Source organism: Maylandia zebra, linkage group LG14 (genome assembly GCF_041146795.1).
Source record: "Maylandia zebra isolate NMK-2024a linkage group LG14, Mzebra_GT3a, whole genome shotgun sequence".
Taxonomy (NCBI): Eukaryota; Metazoa; Chordata; class Actinopteri; order Cichliformes; family Cichlidae; genus Maylandia; species Maylandia zebra.
Genome location: NC_135180.1, coordinates 29,184,956 through 29,203,105, shown reverse-complemented (window position 1 = coordinate 29,203,105; position 18,150 = coordinate 29,184,956). Strand labels below are relative to the sequence as shown.

Below are 18,150 nucleotides of genomic sequence, written 5' to 3'. Positions count from 1 at the left end.
ACAGCAGAAGCGACATACTGAGAGCACACAGAGCAGAGATCTGAGCAAGAGCAAATGCCAACAACTGAGCGAGAATGGCAGTTATTGTGTGTGTATATGTATAATAGCAAACACTGAAATGAATTTTGTTTGCTCAAAATAATTGTCTCCTTAAAATGCAACATTTGCAAAAATTATTTATGTGCGCTCAGAATAGAGGCACAGCATTAGCCATGGAGAGAGGACCAGCAGTCCCAACAAGAGAGTGAGGAAGAAACAGAGGAAGTTGTAGTTAACGAAAAAGGTAGAGAGAGGAAGAGACTCAGGGAAAAATAAATGGCTCATGGTTAAAGCAATTTGATAATAACAAGCTAATAGCTAAAAGGTAACTTCATTTCTACATTGCAACTAAGATGTTCTAGCCCAACAACAGCTGTACGAACCTGATTAAAAAAGAAAAGAACATTTTGATAGACCAGGCCTGCATCTATCACTTAGTGTATTTCGATCTCGGCTATGTTGTCATAGCTGTAGATCCTAGTAGTGTGGATCAGTGAATCGGTGTCTCATTCACTCCTGACATAAAGCTTGATGTCATCCATGTAGAGGAAGTTGCTGACATTTGCTCCTTTGCTTCAGACGTTATCTGTAGCGAGTCTTGTTAATGATTTTGCTGAAGGGGGTTCAGGCCTATGCCGAGCAGCACTTGATGGAGATTTGTGTATTTGGCTTGAGGTTGGCCTGTAGCATTGTTCGCCACTTCCCCATTAAATTCTTGATGAAGGCTCTTATGGTCTTGTTGGTCTTTTACAGTTCTAGATAGGTCAATTGAGATTAAATTAGTTTTCATTTGATGGATATGAGTAAATAGATTGTAGTATAATTTTCAAGAGAAGCAACAAAAAAACCGATTTAAATGTTTTCCTACAGTTTGCTGATGTCATGAACGCAGCACAGAGACGACTGTTTTTAAGCGCTCTGGGCGTTCATAGTCATGTTCACAGGGTTCACAGCTCACGCTTTTGTGACAGGTCCATGAGAGCTCTGGGGTCTCTCTGCTGTAGACTCAGCATCCCTATCTTTATAATTGTGGGGCTTTCGTGGGTGTAGCAGGTTATCGTTGTCTGGACTGTGATGGAGCGCTGGCGGGGCAGAGTGGCTCTGGTGACCGGAGCCTCGGTCGGGATTGGGGCGGCTGTAGCGGTAGAGCTGGTCCGACTCGGTATGAAAGTGATGGGCTGCGCCAGGGACGTCGAAAAGATTCTGGTATGCTATAAAGGGAAAACTTAATTTCTGCATTTAATGTAAAGATAAATACATTTTGGTTGTTAAAGTTACTATTATGCAGGGGAAAACGCTATTCTTCGTTGTTGTTTTTTGTTTGTAGTTAAACTACTTTTGATTTACATCTACAGAGTTTTTATAAGAAGCTAGCAAAAGCCAGAATATTAAAATTTAAAACATAACGGTGAAAATCCTCTTTTGTGCCCTTTGTTTTCTTGAAATTTACAACTCTGTGGTTAATGATTCTTTAAGTTGGCACACAATCCGTCAGCATACTGTATGTAGATGATATGCACTGTTGGTTGTTGAACTTTGAAACATAATGCTGTTGTCAAAGATTAGCCACAATCAACAATCTTAACAAAGTGCAGCTATAGCAGGGCTGGACTTGTAATCTGACACACCTGGCATTTTCCCGGTTGGCCGACACACTTTTGGAGAGATGGACCGGCCAGAAGGGCCGCTGCGCACCGGCGTACAAGCACTGACAGCAACCCATTGGCTCATTTTAATTACTGACACTGGATTGCCCAATAAAATTTCCTTGCTCGCTTGTAGAAAAAGGTAAGGGTGAAATAAGTGTCGAAAAGTTGGAGCTGAAAAGCTGAGAGAAAACAACAGGGGCGAGATAAGACCCTTTTTGGGGTGTGAAGTTTTATCAGATTACCCCTAAAAATAACTATAATAATAGTAGTATTATCTTCAAATGTTATATTATCATAACTTTTCTATTGAGGACAGAACAGGATAAAATGGAAACAAATTTTATGTCCAGTGTTGTTCTCTCATGATGTTACAGTCTCTCTGTTACAGACTTTAGTTGCTGCCAGAAAGACGATAAAGAAATAGTTTCATGGCACAAATCAGTGATGCAGATTTAAAACACACTTCAACTGAAATAGAGTAAAAGTTCAGACTGTATATAAATCACTAGAGATTATTAGCTAATTTTACCCTTCCGATCCACTAGTCTGCTGGGATATCACAAGTTAAGAAGCTGGTGTACTTATTATTATTTTTGTTTGTTAAATATTTCTGTTCCTATTCTGGTCAAATTGGGCTTCAGTGTTTGTGTACAGTACAGCTCCAGCTCCAGGTGACAGCAGGTCAAAATGATGTAACCTGTCAGCATCTAGCAACAGCCTGCATTCAGTTTAAATATTGCTATAAATTCTTATGGATCAGTCTTTTAATGGCTGTAGCGATTAAATTCATCAAAAATTATAAAGCTGTAGCTTCTGTTTTACCCACACGTCTACTCAGTGTGTTGTCCTGTTATCGTGGATCCCCCTGTTGCTCTTATAATAATTATTTAAAGATTAGATTTTTGTCATTTTCTAATTTCTAGATGAGTGAGGAGGATGGAGAGAGAGAACAAGGAGGTTGCAGAAGAAGAGGAAGAATGAGGGGGCAGAAAGTGAAGTTAGTGGGAAAACAAAAGTTATTTTTCACACAAAGTAGTTTTTCATGTATTTGATGGATGCTTTCTAGTAAGGTACTGAAAATGTCAGTGGACATTCTAAACAGAGCATAATGATATGAATGGTAGCATTTTACAGGATTCATACCACTTTAAACATGGCTAAACAGGGTGGCTGGCCGCCACTACATTGATGTGACATCTACAAATCTATTCTGTTCTACTGTTTCAATATCAACAATCAAACAAAAGGGAATATATATATAATATGTGTAGGCAGGATATATACATTTATTTATTCATTTATTTATTTATTTTCTGAGTGGATCATGGCGGGCTGCCTGGACCAAAAATGCCAGGACCATCTTTTTTTGTCCCAGTCCAGCCCTGAGCTACAGTGACATCTCCCAAGAATAAATTAAGAGCTTGAATTAGTAAAGTGGGGTTTTTTTTAATTTCCTTGATAAAATGCATGAACTGTTTGAAACACACCTCAAGACAAAACCAGACAAAATGCTTTTGCAGGCATCATCATGTGCCTGCTGTTACAAAATCATTAGTAGATCCATGAAAGAAGCAAAACTCAAAAATGGGCAGAACATCCAAACACAGGCAACTGTTTGTGGATGATATGCAAACTGGAAAGTCAAATCAGTGAATTTACAGTAACTTAGTATATTTGAATAGTAGATTCATAAACCTTAAAAACACAAAGTGGATTCTGAAGTGTGTCAATTTTTCTTTTTGGTTTCAGAAACTGGCAGCAGACTGTCAGAGTGCCGGCTACCCTGGTGTTTTGGTGCCTTTCAAGTGTGACTTGACCAAAGAAGAGGAGATTCTGGCCATGTTTGCAGCAATCAAAGAGCAGCACAAAGGCGTGGACGTCTGCATCAACAATGCTGGCTTGGCTCATCCAGAATTGTTGCTAAACGGCAAAACCAGTGGCTGGAAGAACATGATGGATGTAAGAGCTCAGAGTTATTGTAGAAATATAATATTTGTTGTAGCGTTTTATCAAAAGTAACATTCACAGGAATAATGTCCCAGCAGAACTTTGAACTGTAAAAAAGTGAAACATGTCATCATCTGTCACTGGTTTTAATATTGTAGCTGATCAGTGTGCATTAACCTCTCAGTGACTACAGCTCTTAAACTGACTCATTAATAGTTTTTGAAGCTGCTTATAACCGTTTTTCACCCACTGTGTGCAAGAAGCAACAAGCAAGTGCATCAACCAGAATGTGCTGATTCCTGATATTTTGTTTTCTGTTTTTTTTTTCTTGCAGGTAAATGTTCTTGCTCTCAGTATCTGCACACGCGAAGCGTATCAGTCGATGAAAGAGAGAAATGTGGATGATGGACACATCGTAAACATAAACGGGTTTGATATTTTTATTGGTGATATCAACCTGTATCATTATTATTATTAAAATTATTATGTTTTCACTTACAACAAAGTCACATTTTACAAGAGGGAAACTACCAGGTGGCTGGGCCTTAGCTTATGGGGGCCCAAAAGAGCTACATCAACAGCAGAGGCCATAGTTAGTCAATTCTGGTCAGGGGCAGAGACCCTGGCGGTCTGATCCCCGTTTGCCAAAACTGAGAATTTTTTGCCAAAATTCTCAGATGGGGCTAGTGAACAAGATTAAAACATACTGACTCAGTCTAGTCGGGCTCACCACAACCTACAGCTCAGGTTCTGCAGCAGTGCTGCTGACTCCAACTGAGGAAAGAGCCAGACAGTGGAAGGAGAGTGGGGTCTGGGCATCTCTGCTCAGATTGCTGCTTTGCAACCTGGCCCTGGATAAGCAGTAGGAAATAGATGAAGGGATGGATTTACTTCTTAACTGTCCCAGAATCTCCCAGTGCAGCCTTGATTTTAAAAGCAGAGCCAGGAACAGAATCAATGCAGATATCTAATTCCACTTATTATAGACTCTTTAGTCTAATGACAAGTGTCACTCATGCAGTAATAAAGGTCTGCAGCTCAGGATTTTATCAGCATATTAGTATTACACTATAACTGGTTTTTTTAGTCTTCATAATTAATAAGCAGAAATCCCATGCAGTATTTTATGGTGGCCAATCAGCAATCCAGAACCTGAATATTTCCAGTTAACTATCAACAAAACAGCTTTGTAGGCCTCGTGTTTCTTACATCATTGAGACATGACTTCAAAAGAGTTACTTTACTTGCACATTAATGCATGCTGTTTAATGCTCATTTGGTTAACTGTTTATAGCTCAGGTGGCAGAGCAGGTCAGCCACTAATCAGAAGGTCGGTGGTTCGATCCCAGGCTGCCTCCTGGCTGCATGCCAAATATCCTTGGGCAAGATACTAACCCCATGTTTGCCTACTGGTGGTGGTCAGAGGGCCCGGTGGCGCCTGTGTCCGGCAGCCTCGCCTCTGTCAGTGTGCCCCAGGGCAGCTGTGGCTACAATGTAGCTTGCTATCGCTAGTGTGTGAATGACTAGTGTAAAGCGCTTTGGGGTCCTTAAGGACTAGAAAAGCACTATACAAATGCAGGCCATTTACCATAAATCTGTTGCAGCATGTGCGGACATCGTGTAATTACCAATCCTGATCTACATTTCTACACCGCCACAAAGTATGCTGTAACCGCCCTGACAGAGGGCCTGCGGCAGGCGCTGCGTGCAGAAAACAGCCATATCCGAGCCACAGTAAGGCTTTAAAAACACTGTAGGCAGCTCCAAAAGTCACTTTAAAACCAGCATTACTGTGATGAGACCCTCACACACAGTATCCACTCTTTTTTGCAGTGTATTTCTCCTGGTTTGGTGGAGACAGAATTTTTGTCACGGTTCTACAAAAACAATCCTAATAAAGCAGCTGGTGCATACTCTGCATACAAGGTAAAATAATTATTCCTACACCTGATGTACTGTTGATGTGGTAACTCAAATAATAAGTCATTAATCACGTTTCACTTCTCTGACAGTCTCTGGAAGTAACAGATGTTGCCAATGCTGTTACGTACGTGCTCAGTGCCCCTCCTCATGTTCAGGTGATTTTTCTCTTATTTTTATGCCTTACTCTTTTTCTGTATAAATATCATTTTATATTAAAACACTGTTCTCCCTTCAGATCGGAGATGTTCGGATGCAAGGTACGGAGCAGGTTTAGAGTTGAACCACATGACCTCCCTGAAATTATGCACTTCTTCACTACATTTATGGGAATGATGATTTATGATCTGTTCACAAAACAGTTTTGTTGTTGATGTTTGTACTGAAATTTTCTACTAATATATAAAATAAAATGAGAGAAAACTGGCTGGCTTATTTTCCTGAAGGAAATCTCATTTAAAGAGCAGTGCATGGTGGAAAACATACAATTTTATACAAAGTATAAAAATAGAAACTCACAGTGCGACAGTATCAGGCTGTGGATAGCGATGGTAATGGGACACTCGAATTCAGAAACACTTGATTCCACCCCTTTGTGTTTTGACCACTAGGGGTCATAAAAGGTGCAGGTTAATATTTATTGCTAGAAGATTCGCTCAGAGAATCTGTCAGATTAAAATAAACTAGATTAAATTAATGCTGAGAATGCTCTCTTGGTCTCTGAGTATGTAAGTTTATAAAAAAATAAAGGACAAACTACCAGACAAAAGATTTTTGACCTGTGTGTTAAAATGTCAACATGGATGTAGGATTAAGCTTTACTGAATAACACAGCGTGGAAGATTTTCTGATGAAAGGCAAGCCTGCTTTAATCTAAATCTGTACTTCAGTCCATGGAGAGCTGCCAGAAGGACTCTCAGTCCAGAGGAAAGCAAAGGTTAGCTAAGGACTCCCGCCTCAGTCCACCACCTTTCTCATGTCAGTGTATATATATTCAGTTACACTGGACATACATTTGTATGTATGCACAAATGCAGCTGCAGGTCCTTGCACCTAAACACAAAGTGTAAGTCAGGAAGTTGTCCCAATGTTTGGCACTTCACTCTGCTGTGCATGAACGGACTGTCAGCAAGTCAATACAGAGAAACACAAAACAAAGAGACCCAAAATGACCACATGGAGACTTAACACAATAAGCAGACACAAAGCAACTATAGAGGCGTATTACCAAAAAGATACACAGAACAATGCAGAGTAACCACAAATGAATACAATGTCTGTATCAGAGTGCCAGCTTCTTTGAGAAATAGGCCGGAGTTCTTCTTCCATCAGCAATGTGAGCCAGGTCATTTTCTGTCAATCCTCCACATGTGTGAACACAGTGGATTATTGGCTTCTTCAGCCAAACAAATCCACAGAACACGATGTTCTTTCATTATCATGTCTTCCCCCAAACCATACATTGTTCGTTTGATTTTCTGCTTGACCGCCTCCCTGGCTATTCAAAGCCATCGCCACAATAGTAACCAGAGGTCAACACATGACCCGCGCTGTGGGCAGCAAATCTTTCTTTTTTCGGTCTTTTCATTGTACAATTACAGAATTACGGTGAGGTTCAGTTCTTTGTTTGCATGCAAGGACAGTGCATGTATTGTTCTGGTTCACTTTCACTGCTCTGTGACTGTACACTAGCTCAGTGGTCCCCAACCTTTTTTGCGCCACGGACCGGTTTATGCCCGACAATATTTTCATGGACTACCCTTTAAGGTGTTGCGGATAAATACAACAAAATAAAACTAGTACCAGTACCGAAAAAAAGAACATTTATTCATAACACACTTGAAAAGACCAAGGAAAACCGAGTAAACAATAAAAATGATAACAAAATAACGCTGAAAACCGATAAAAACCCTGAAAACTATACATTTCACACCTGAGCCTCAACTCTCGCGGCCCGGTACCAAACGACTCACGGACCGGTACCGGTCCGAGGCCCGGGGGTTGGGGACCGCTGCACTAGCTGCATGATATCAAACAGCAAGAAGATTTAATCGGTGAGTTTATTTTAAATGGGATTGTAGTGTTAAAAGTTAAAAGACAAAATATGAAAAACAGCAAATACTGAAAAAGGAGATGTGATGGATGTACTAACAGTGAAGACAAGGTTATCTCTCAGTTTGTGTATTTAATGTGTGACTGTTTTATTCGTTATATATTTTTTCAAACATGTAAATATAACTAAAATATGAAAGAAAGAAAAAATCATAAAAAACATCAAGTTTTCATGAATATCTTTATTTCTACACAATGTTTATGCTCGAAATTTTTAATAATTTTGGAGGCCTACATGGAGGAAATTATCCAAGAATTCGCAAGACTACAAAAAAACAAAACAAAGATCTTTTCTGTCACAAAATGTGAGCTTTCTTCTGTGAGACCCTGCTGCACATGTTACCCACAACCCTTGAAATATATATTTGACCCCTTGGGAAAGTCTGAAAGAACTGCAAAGTGTCTAGTATCAAGAAGAGCTTATGGAGTCGGTTGCATTTACTAATCAGAAATATTCGTGAGGGTACATTTTTATGTATAATGCCAACGTCTTTAAAATATATTTTTTACTGCTACTTTTTCTTCCCCCGCTGTGAGAAATGGCTTTATCACACATCCAACTGTGTTAGTCGCTCTTCCCATTTCAACTGTGGACTGCATCTGAAAGCTCCTTTGAATATTTGGATGGCTTCCAAAAAGTCCTGGGAACTTGAGCTGTAGCATAAAAATCTGCACTTTTACATCACTCCCACTGTTTGCAAGATATGTAGATGTCCATACTGTATGTGAATATTCTTCTTCTAAGAGCACATTTTAAATGATTGAGTGATTGAGGTCTAATTTGGAAATATGTTGCATGTCCAGAACCATCCAGAGAAAGTCCTCTTATGCAAGCATGTGACGGTCAGCTGATCTGTAGGATTTGCCTCTACAACCCTCAATGGTAAGTTACAAAGATTAAATCTTTAATTATTTTAAAAACATATTTAAAATCAATATTTGGCACAACGCAAGTCACATAAATGTAACAGTTTTGACTTTTCACCTAATAAACTGTAAGTTTATGTTTTATTTTACTTTTTTTATTCTCCAGAGTTCCGTGGAAATGAAGCAAGAGGTCGCAATCCATTGCCTGAAGGTGTATCTGAAAGAGAAGGAAGAGGATCTCTTCAGAGAACAGCTGGTAGGTGAATCTCACATTCTTTTGTTTTATTTTTAAATGGCACATAAAATGCTAACATGTTTCCATTTAAACTACCTACTTGCCAGAATGGTGAACAACAGTTCCCAGAAGAAGTGGTAAAGATTGTAGTCACCAGACGTGCACTAAAATTGTGATTGAAGGAACAGCAGTCCTGGAAGACCTTGATGTGCCCAGAGCATGTGCCTTAATGATGGGGCTTATATACGCTCTCAATCTGAGTTACCCAAAACAAGTAAAGAACACTCTAGAGGTATTCCAGAAGGTATTTATGGAACTTGATGGGCTTAAAGCCAGTCCACGGGTAATGTCTCTTAAGTGCAAACTTCTGTCGTGAAACGAATGTGAATTGGACTGTTTGACTCTTATGTTTTTGTATGCAGTCCTAGATGAGTGTAGTTTTGAGAAAAGTTTGTAATACATATAATCTTACCTTTGGATTGTTCCGTTGTTGAACATTAAAATCTTTTGTCATTTCCTTGATTCTGCAACAAGTTGAACAAGTTGATACCAATTTAAGTTAATGTTAATGTACATGAAGTACTTTTTTTTTTTTTGCTTAGTCATTTATAATTAAAGGGCTGCTATATTGTTTCATTTATGTTGTATTTACACAGAAGTGTATTACTTTGAAAATGCTTTGTAATAAAATAATCAATTGGAATAAGTGAAATGGCTTTGTGTGATTTTAGAAAAGTTACTATAGAAACCTAAACTAATTGGCATAGATAATTGTGAGTAGGATATATGTAAAAAAGTTAGTTGGTGTGACTCAACTAATGTAATTTCTCAACTTATTTTTACCAGAAATTTTAACTTAATATTAGGTTGCATAAACTTAATTATGCTTTTGGAGGTCAAGGTAAATCATGTTGGTTTGTTAAACAAGTTGAGTTAGCCAAACGTAAAAATTACTTGCTGAATTTACTTAATAATGTGCAAAATTTGTAACTTCAAAAGCTGAGTGGAAATTGTTGCCTTAATTTTTTAAGTTGAGGCAACAAAATATTTTTTAGAGTGCAGGGAAATGTGACTACTGTGGAGAAGAGGAAACTATAGAACACTGTCAGAAGTATCAGGTGGAGAGAAGACAACTGAACCAAAACCTCAGTAATACGAGATAAAACTAGATCGTATTGATTTACTGCAAAAGGACTCAAGAAGTGAAAGTTATCAGGCCTTATTCCAGTTTTTAAAGAGGTTAATTTGTTTGGAAGGATTTGAGGGGTTTTGTTGTTGTTGGTGTGTTTTTTTGGGTTTTTTTTTTTTTTTTTTTTTGCTTGCTTGTTTTTTTGAGCAACGTCCCAGTCCACACTCCATACCAGTTGGTGGCAGTAAAGCACCATATTGCCAACCGCCAATAAAATGTAAAAGAAGAACCGACGATTTGCGTGAATTCGGCAGAGACGTACGACGTACAGAGTGTGCGACGTTTATGTTCCGCAAGTACATGGAAGTTGAAGTTTTGGCGTCCCTCTCTTGATGTTTGTAGCGCTTTCGTGCATGTAGCAAGCTACCGGTGTCCGGACTGTGATGGAGCGCTGGCGGGGCAGAGTGGCTCTGGTTACCGGAGCGTCGGTGGGGATTGGGGCGGCTGTAGCCCTAGAGCTGGTCCGGCTCGGTATGAATGTGGTGGGCTGCGCCAGGGACGTCGCAAAAATCCAGGTATGCTCTAAAGTGAAAACGTAATTTCTGCAGGGAGTAATTTAATGTAAAGCGAAATTTTTTTATGGTAAAGTTACTATTAAACAGTGAAAACGTGTTTTTCTTCGTCTGTTTGTTTAATTAAAAGTTAAACTACTCTGGAGTTACATCTACTGAGGTTTTACAAGAAGCTAGATATAAATATTGAAATTTTAAACATAACGGTGAAAATCCTCTTTTGTGCCCTTTGCTTTCTTGAAATTTACAACTCTGTGGTTAATGATTCTTTAAGTTGGCACACAATCCGTCAGCATACTGTATGTAGATGATATGCACTGTTGGTTGTTGAACTTTGAAACATAATGCTGTTGTCAAAGATTAGCCACAATCAACAATCTTAACAAAGTGCAGCTATAGCAGGGCTGGACTGGTAATCTGGTATTTTCCCGGTTGGCCGACACACTTTTGGAGAGATGGACCGACCAGAAGGGCCGCTGCGCACCGGCGTACAAGCACTGACAGCAACCCATTGGTTCGTTTTAAATACTGACACAAATCAAATTGCTCCGCTACCTTTTGCTGTGGGCTCATGCAGCTTGTAGAAAAAGTTCAGTGTGGAACAAGTGGCGAAAAGGTGGAGCTGAGAGAAAATGATAAGAGCGAGATAAGACCCTTTTTGGGGTCTGAGATTTTATCAGAGCACCCCTAAAAATAACAATAAATAGTATTAACGAGAGCGTATATTAATATTATTTTCTGGAATTATTTTTAAATGTTATTTTCCTATGTAACTTCTATTTAACTTCAAACTTTTCTATTGACGACAGTACAGGAAAGAATGAAAACAGGTTTTATGTCCAGTGTTGCTAATGTCATGATGTTACAGCCTCTCTGTTACAGACTTTAGTTGCTGCGGCAGAAAGAAGATAAGAAGGTAGTTTCACAAATTAGTGATGCAGATTTAAAACACAATTCAACTGGTAAAAATTCAGTAAAAAATTCAAACTGTTCTGATAATGCAGGAATTGCTTTGGCTTATAAAGTGTCAAAGCAAAGTATACAGTTTTTATATGTTCTGTAAATAGGGTTAAAAACATTAGCTAATGTAGTGTCAATCACTAGAGATTATTAGCTAACTTTACCCTTCCGATCCACTAGTCTGCTGGGATATCACAAGTTAAGAAGCTGATGTACTTTATTATTTTAGTTTGTTAAAGATTTCTGTTCCTGTTCTGGTCAAATTGGGCTTCAGTGTTTGTGTACAGTACAGCTCCAGCTCCAGGTGACAGCAGGTCATAATGATGTAACCTGTCAGCATCTAGCAACAGCCTGCATTCAGTTTAAATATTGTTATAAATTCTTATGGATCAGTCTTTTAATCGTTGTAACAATTAAATTCATCAAAAATTATAAAGTTGTAGCTTCTGTTTTACTCACACGTTTAATCAGTGTGTTGTCCTGTTATAGATTGTGGATCCTCTTGTTGCTCTTATAATAATTATTATAAGATTATATTTTTGTCATTTTCTAGTTTCTAGTTGAGTGAGGAGGATGGAGAGAGAGAGAATGGAATGGAATGGAGTAGAATTACACTTTATTGTCATTGCACATGTCACAAGTACAAGGCAACAAAATGCAGTTTGCATCCATCCAGAAAGTGCTTTAGCAATAATATAGATATATTACAGAATATGGATCTATTATAGGTATATTACAATGTGCACAGTATGAAGGTATGTTATTAATATACTATAACTGTAAGTATGTACAGGCTACAACTTTAGTGAGTGTACAGGCTATGAACAGGTTATACATAGGGTGAAAAAATAACAAAACTATACAGAAATTTGAAAACTATACAGATTGTAGATATACAGTTGCAAGTATTAATAAACAGTTGTAAAACTATAATTATTGTATTGTTCAGTATGTTTGTATAGACAATCATACTGTACAGACATTACAGTCCATTGTACAGAGGACAGAGAGAATTCAGAAGAACAGGAAGAATGAGGGAGCAGATAGTGAAGTTCGCAGACAAATTAAAGTTATTTTTCACAAAGTAGTTTTTCATGTATTTCATGGATGCTTTCCAGTAGATTCATACACATTAAAAACACAAAGTGGATTCTGAAGTCTGTCATCTTTCTCTTCTTGGTTTCAGAAACTGGCAGCAGACTGTCAGAGTGCCGGCCATCCTGGTGTTTTGGTGCCTTTCAAGTGTGACTTGACCAAAGAAGAGGAGATTCTGGCCATGTTTGCAGCAATCAAAGAGCAGCACAAAGGCGTGGATGTCTGCATCAACAATGCTGGCTTGGCTCATCCAGAATTGTTGCTAAACGGCAAAACCAGTGGCTGGAAGAACATGATGGATGTAAGAGCTCAGAGTTATTGTAGAAATATAATATTTGTTGTAGCGTTTTATCAAAAGTAACATTCACAGGAATAATGTCCCAGCAGAACTTTGAACTGTAAAAAAGTGAAACATGTCATCATCTGTCACTGGTTTTAATATTGTAGCTGATCAGTGTGCATTAACCTCTCAGTGACTACAGCTCTTAAACTGACTCATTAATAGTTTTTGAAGCTGCTTATAACCGTTTTTCACCCCCTGTGTGCAAGAAGCAACAAGCAAGTGCATCAACCAGAATGTGCTGATTCCTGATATTTTGTTTTCTGTTTTTTTTTCTTGCAGGTAAATGTTCTTGCTCTCAGTATCTGCACACGCGAAGCGTATCAGTCGATGAAAGAGAGAAATGTGGATGATGGACACATCGTAAACATAAACGGGTTTGATATTTTTATTGGTGATATCAACCTGTATCATTATTATTATTAAAATTATTATGTTTTCACTTACAACAAAGTCACATTTTACAAGAGGGAAACTACCAGGTGGCTGGGCCTTAGCTTATGGGGGCCCAAAAGAGCTACATCAACAGCAGAGGCCATAGTTAGTCAATTCTGGTCAGGGGCAGAGACCCTGGCGGTCTGATCCCCGTTTTCCAAAATTGGCTATAGGCATGGAATGTCACTTCTCAGATGGGGGTAGTGAACAGGATTCAAACATACTGACTCAGTCTAGTCGGGCTCACCACAACGCACAGCTCAGGTTCTGCAGCAGTGCTGCTGACTCCAACTGAGGAAAGTGCCAGACAGTGGAAGGAGAGTGGGGTCTGGGCATCTCTGCTCAGATTGCTGCTTTGCAACCTGGCCCTGGATAAGCAGTAGGAAATAGATGAAGGAATGGATTTACTTCTTAACTGTCCCAGAATCTCCCAGTGCAGCCTTGATTTTAAAAGCAGAGCCAGGAACAGAATCAATGCAGATATCTAATTCCACTTATTATAGACTCTTTAGTCTAATGACTAGTGTCACTCATGCAGTAATAAAGGTCTGCGGCTCAGGATTTTATCAGCATATTATTATTACTACATTTAGGAAGCAAAATAACTGACACCTGATTTAAAGATCTCGTTGGGGAAAAGGTTTATTAGTCTTCATAATTAATAAGCAAAAATCCCATGCAGTATTTCAAAATGTCCTTGAGAATCTCTTAAAACCCAAAGTGACATCTGCATCATCTTTTATGGTGGCCAATCAGCAATCCAGAACCTGAATATTTCCAGTTAACTATCAACAAAACGGCTTTGTAGGCCTCGTGTTTCTTACATCATTGAGACATGAGTTTAAAAGAGTTACTTTACTTGCACATTAATGCATGCTGTTTAATGCTTGCTGTTTAATGCTCACCTGGTTAACGGTTTATAAATCTGTTGCAGCATGTGCGGACATCGTGTAATTACCAATCCTGATCTACATTTCTACACCGCCACAAAGTATGCTGTAACCGCCCTGACAGAGGGCCTGCGGCAGGCGCTGCATGCAGAAAACAGCCATATCCGAGCCACAGTAAGGCTTTAAAAACACTGTAGGCAGCTCCAAAAGTCACTTTAAAACCAACATTACTGTGATGAGACCCTCACACACAGTATCCACTCTTTTTTGCAGTGTATTTCTCCTGGTTTGGTGGAGACAGAATTTTTGTCACGGTTCTACAAAAACAATCCTAATAAAGCAGCTGGTGCATACTCTGCATACAAGGTAAAATAATTATTCCTACACCTGATGTACTGTTGATGTGGTAACTCAAATAATAAGTCATTAATCACGTTTCACTTCTCTGACAGTCTCTGGAAGTAACAGATGTTGCCAATGCTGTTACGTACGTGCTCAGTGCCCCTCCTCATGTTCAGGTGATTTTTCTCTTATTTTTATGCCTTACTCTTTTTCTGTATAAATATCATTTTATATTAAAACACTGTTCTCCCTTCAGATCGGAGATGTTCGGATGCAAGGTACGGAGCAGGTTTAGAGTTGAACCACATGACCTCCCTGAAATTATGCACTTCTTCACTACATTTATGGGAATGATGATTTATGATCTGTTCACAAAACAGTTTTGTTGTTGATGTTTGTACTGAAATTTTCTACTAATATATAAAATAAAATGAGAGAAAACTGGCTGGCTTATTTTCCTGAAGGAAATCTCATTTAAAGAGCAGTGCATGGTGGAAAACATACAATTTTATACAAAGTATAAAAATAGAAACTCACAGTGCGACAGTATCAGGCTGTGGATAGCGATGGTAATGGGACACTCGAATTCAGAAACACTTGATTCCACCCCTTTGTGTTTTGACCACTAGGGGTCATAAAAGGTGCAGGTTAATATTTATTGCTAGAAGATTCGCTCAGAGAATCTGTCAGATTAAAATAAACTAGATTAAATTAATGCTGAGAATGCTCTCTTGGTCTCTGAGTATGTAAGTTTATAAAAAAATAAAGGACAAACTACCAGACAAAAGATTTTTGACCTGTGTGTTAAAATGTCAACATGGATGTAGGATTAAGCTTTACTGAATAACACAGCGTGGAAGATTTTCTGATGAAAGGCAAGCCTGCTTTAATCTAAATCTGTACTTCAGTCCATGGAGAGCTGCCAGAAGGACTCTCAGTCCAGAGGAAAGCAAAGGTTAGCTAAGGACTCCCGCCTCAGTCCACCACCTTTCTCATGTCAGTGTATATATATTCAGTTACACTGGACATACATTTGTATGTATGCACAAATGCAGCTGCAGGTCCTTGCACCTAAACACAAAGTGTAAGTCAGGAAGTTGTCCCAATGTTTGGCACTTCACTCTGCTGTGCATGAACGGACTGTCAGCAAGTCAATACAGAGAAACACAAAACAAAGAGACCCAAAATAACCACATGGAGACTTAACACAATAAGCAGACACAAAGCAACTATAGAGGCGTATTACCAAAAAGATACACAGAACAATGCAGAGTAACCACAAATGAATACAATGTCTGTATCAGAGTGCCAGCTTCTTTGAGAAATAGGCCGGAGTTCTTCTTCCATCAGCAATGTGAGCCAGGTCATTTTCTGTCAATCCTCCACATGTGTGAACACAGTGGATTATTGGCTTCTTCAGCCAAACAAATCCACAGAACACGATGTTCTTTCATTATCATGTCTTCCCCCAAACCATACATTGTTCGTTTGATTTTCTGCTTGACTGCCTCCCTGGCTATTCAAAGCCATCGCCACAATAGTAACCAGAGGTCAACACATGACCCGCGCTGTGGGCAGCAAATCTTTCTTTTTTCGGTCTTTTCATTGTACAATTACAGATTTACGGTGAGGTTCAGTTCTTTGTTTGCATGCAAGGACAGTGCATGTATTGTTCTGGTTCACTTTCACTGCTCTGTGACTGTACACTAGCTCAGTGGTCCCCAACCTTTTTTGCGCCACGGACCGGTTTATGCCCGACAATATTTTCATGGACTACCCTTTAAGGTGTTGCGGATAAATACAACAAAATAAAACTAGTACCAGTACCGAAAAAAAGAACATTTATTCATAACACACTTGAAAAGACCAAGGAAAACCGAGTAAACAATAAAAATGATAACAAAATAACGCTGAAAACCGATAAAAACCCTGAAAACTATACATTTCACACCTGAGCCTCAACTCTCGCGGCCCGGTACCAAACGACTCACGGACCGGTACCGGTCCGAGGCCCGGGGGTTGGGGACCGCTGCACTAGCTGCATGATATCAAACAGCAAGAAGATTTAATCGGTGAGTTTATTTTAAATGGGATTGTAGTGTTAAAAGTTAAAAGACAAAATATGAAAAACAGCAAATACTGAAAAAGGAGATGTGATGGATGTACTAACAGTGAAGACAAGGTTATCTCTCAGTTTGTGTATTTAATGTGTGACTGTTTTATTCGTTATATATTTTTTTCAAACATGTAAATATAACTAAAATATGAAAGAAAAAAAAATCATAAAAAACATCAAGTTTTCATGAATATCTTTATTTCTACACAATGTTTATGCTCGAAATTTTTAATAATTTTGGAGGCCTACATGGAGGAAATTATCCAAGAATTCGCAAGACTGCAAAAAAACAAAACAAAGTTCTTTTCTGTCACAAAATGTGAGCTTTCTTCTGTGAGACCCTGTTGCACATGTTACCCACAACCCTTGAAATATATATTTGACCCCTTGGGAAAGTCTGAAAGAACTGCAAAGTGTCTAGTATCAAGAAGAGCTTATGGAGTCGGTTGCATTTACTAATCAGAAATATTCGTGAGGGTACATTTTTATGTATAATGCCAACGTCTTTAAAATATATTTTTTTAATGATGCGAAAATTTTACTATACAAAAAAAATTAGCCTTCAGTGGTATTTTTTTAATCTGTACGTGCAAGTAACAACCTGTAATGCATTTTGAAATATACCATATACATAAACCCAAAAAACTCATAAACTTGATGAACTGGAAAATTCCTGCTACTTTTTCTTCCCCCGCTGTGAGAAATGGCTTTATCACACATCCAACTGTGTTAGTCGCTCTGCCCATTTCAACTGTGGACTGCATCTGAAAGCTCCTTTGAATATTTGGATGGCTTCCAAAAAGTCCTGGGAACTTGAGCTGTAGCATAAAAATCTGCACTTTTACATCACTCCCACTGTTTGCAAGATATGTAGATGTCCATATTGTTTGTGAATATTCTTCTTCTAAGAGCACATTTTAAATGATTGAGTGATTGAGGGCTAATTTGGAAATATGTTGCATGTCCAGAACCATCCAGATAAAGTCCTCTTATGCAAGCATGTGACGGTCAGCTGATCTGTAGGATTTGCCTCTACAACCCTCAATGGTAAGAGGTGAAAATAATGAGGTTCTAATCAGTGTTGAGAATGTGACCCTGCCTTCAACCACACATGGGGAGGCAGCTTGACCAAAGTCCTCAGTCACCTTGGAGAAAAGAGCATGCATGTATATATTAAGCTTCTTCTTGACAGATTTTTTTGCAGTATGGAAAGAAAAGCAGGGATTTTTCTGCACTGAGGAATTTTTCACCCCATCCCCCTGACAACATACAACTATCAAATGTTCAGCTAACAGGAAAATGCACGTTTCTGTCGAAACCTACTCCCAGTTCAGTATGCTAACCATACATGGTTCAGCCACCCCTTAAAGAAGCGGTCCAGGACCCCAGGGCCATGAACAGGATGAGCGATAGTATAATACTTGAGTTGTTTGGTACCGGGCCACGAGAGTTCAAGCTCGGGTGTGAAATTCATGGTTTTCAGGGTTTTTATCGGGTTTTTA

At 38.8% G+C, this 18,150-nt stretch overlaps 2 protein-coding genes and 1 long non-coding RNA gene across 3 annotated transcripts; all 3 read left to right on the top strand.

Annotated features, from left to right (window-relative positions):
- The first annotated feature begins 961 nt into the window (after positions 1-961).
- Positions 962-5,981, top strand: LOC106675057 (dehydrogenase/reductase SDR family member 11). Its single transcript, XM_076873317.1, has 7 exons — positions 962-1,245; positions 3,438-3,647; positions 3,970-4,064; positions 5,240-5,369; positions 5,469-5,561; positions 5,648-5,713; positions 5,794-5,981. The coding sequence occupies exons 1-7, from the start codon at positions 1,114-1,116 to the stop codon at positions 5,830-5,832; spliced, it is 765 nt and encodes a 254-aa protein (XP_076729432.1). The 5' UTR covers positions 962-1,113; the 3' UTR covers positions 5,833-5,981.
- Positions 5,982-8,340: 2,359 nt separating this feature from the next.
- Positions 8,341-9,343, top strand: LOC143421962 (uncharacterized). Its single transcript, XR_013101565.1, has 3 exons — positions 8,341-8,550; positions 8,701-8,790; positions 8,877-9,343. It is a non-coding gene; the product is annotated as an uncharacterized LOC143421962 (long non-coding RNA).
- An 849-nt stretch (positions 9,344-10,192) lies between these two features.
- Positions 10,193-14,976, top strand: LOC101480987 (dehydrogenase/reductase SDR family member 11). Its single transcript, XM_024804971.2, has 7 exons — positions 10,193-10,473; positions 12,617-12,826; positions 13,148-13,242; positions 14,235-14,364; positions 14,464-14,556; positions 14,643-14,708; positions 14,789-14,976. Exons 1-7 carry the CDS (start codon positions 10,342-10,344, stop codon positions 14,825-14,827), a joined length of 765 nt encoding a protein of 254 aa, XP_024660739.2. The 5' UTR covers positions 10,193-10,341; the 3' UTR covers positions 14,828-14,976.
- The last annotated feature ends 3,174 nt before the right edge of the window (positions 14,977-18,150 follow it).

Excerpts from the sequence above, each read along its gene's own strand:
- LOC101480987 (XM_024804971.2), top strand. The coding sequence starts at position 10,342 with ATGGAGCGCTGGCGGGGCAGAGTGGCTCTGGTTACCGGAGCGTCGGTG. Across the intron at positions 12,827-13,147 it reads GCTGGAAGAACATGATGGAT|GTAAATGTTCTTGCTCTCAG; the intron begins GTAAGAGCTCAG and ends TTTTTCTTGCAG. Across the intron at positions 14,709-14,788 it reads GTGCCCCTCCTCATGTTCAG|ATCGGAGATGTTCGGATGCA; the intron begins GTGATTTTTCTC and ends TTCTCCCTTCAG.
- LOC106675057 (XM_076873317.1), top strand. The coding sequence starts at position 1,114 with ATGGAGCGCTGGCGGGGCAGAGTGGCTCTGGTGACCGGAGCCTCGGTC. Across the intron at positions 1,246-3,437 it reads GGGACGTCGAAAAGATTCTG|AAACTGGCAGCAGACTGTCA; the intron begins GTATGCTATAAA and ends TTTTGGTTTCAG. Across the intron at positions 5,370-5,468 it reads ACAGCCATATCCGAGCCACA|TGTATTTCTCCTGGTTTGGT; the intron begins GTAAGGCTTTAA and ends TCTTTTTTGCAG.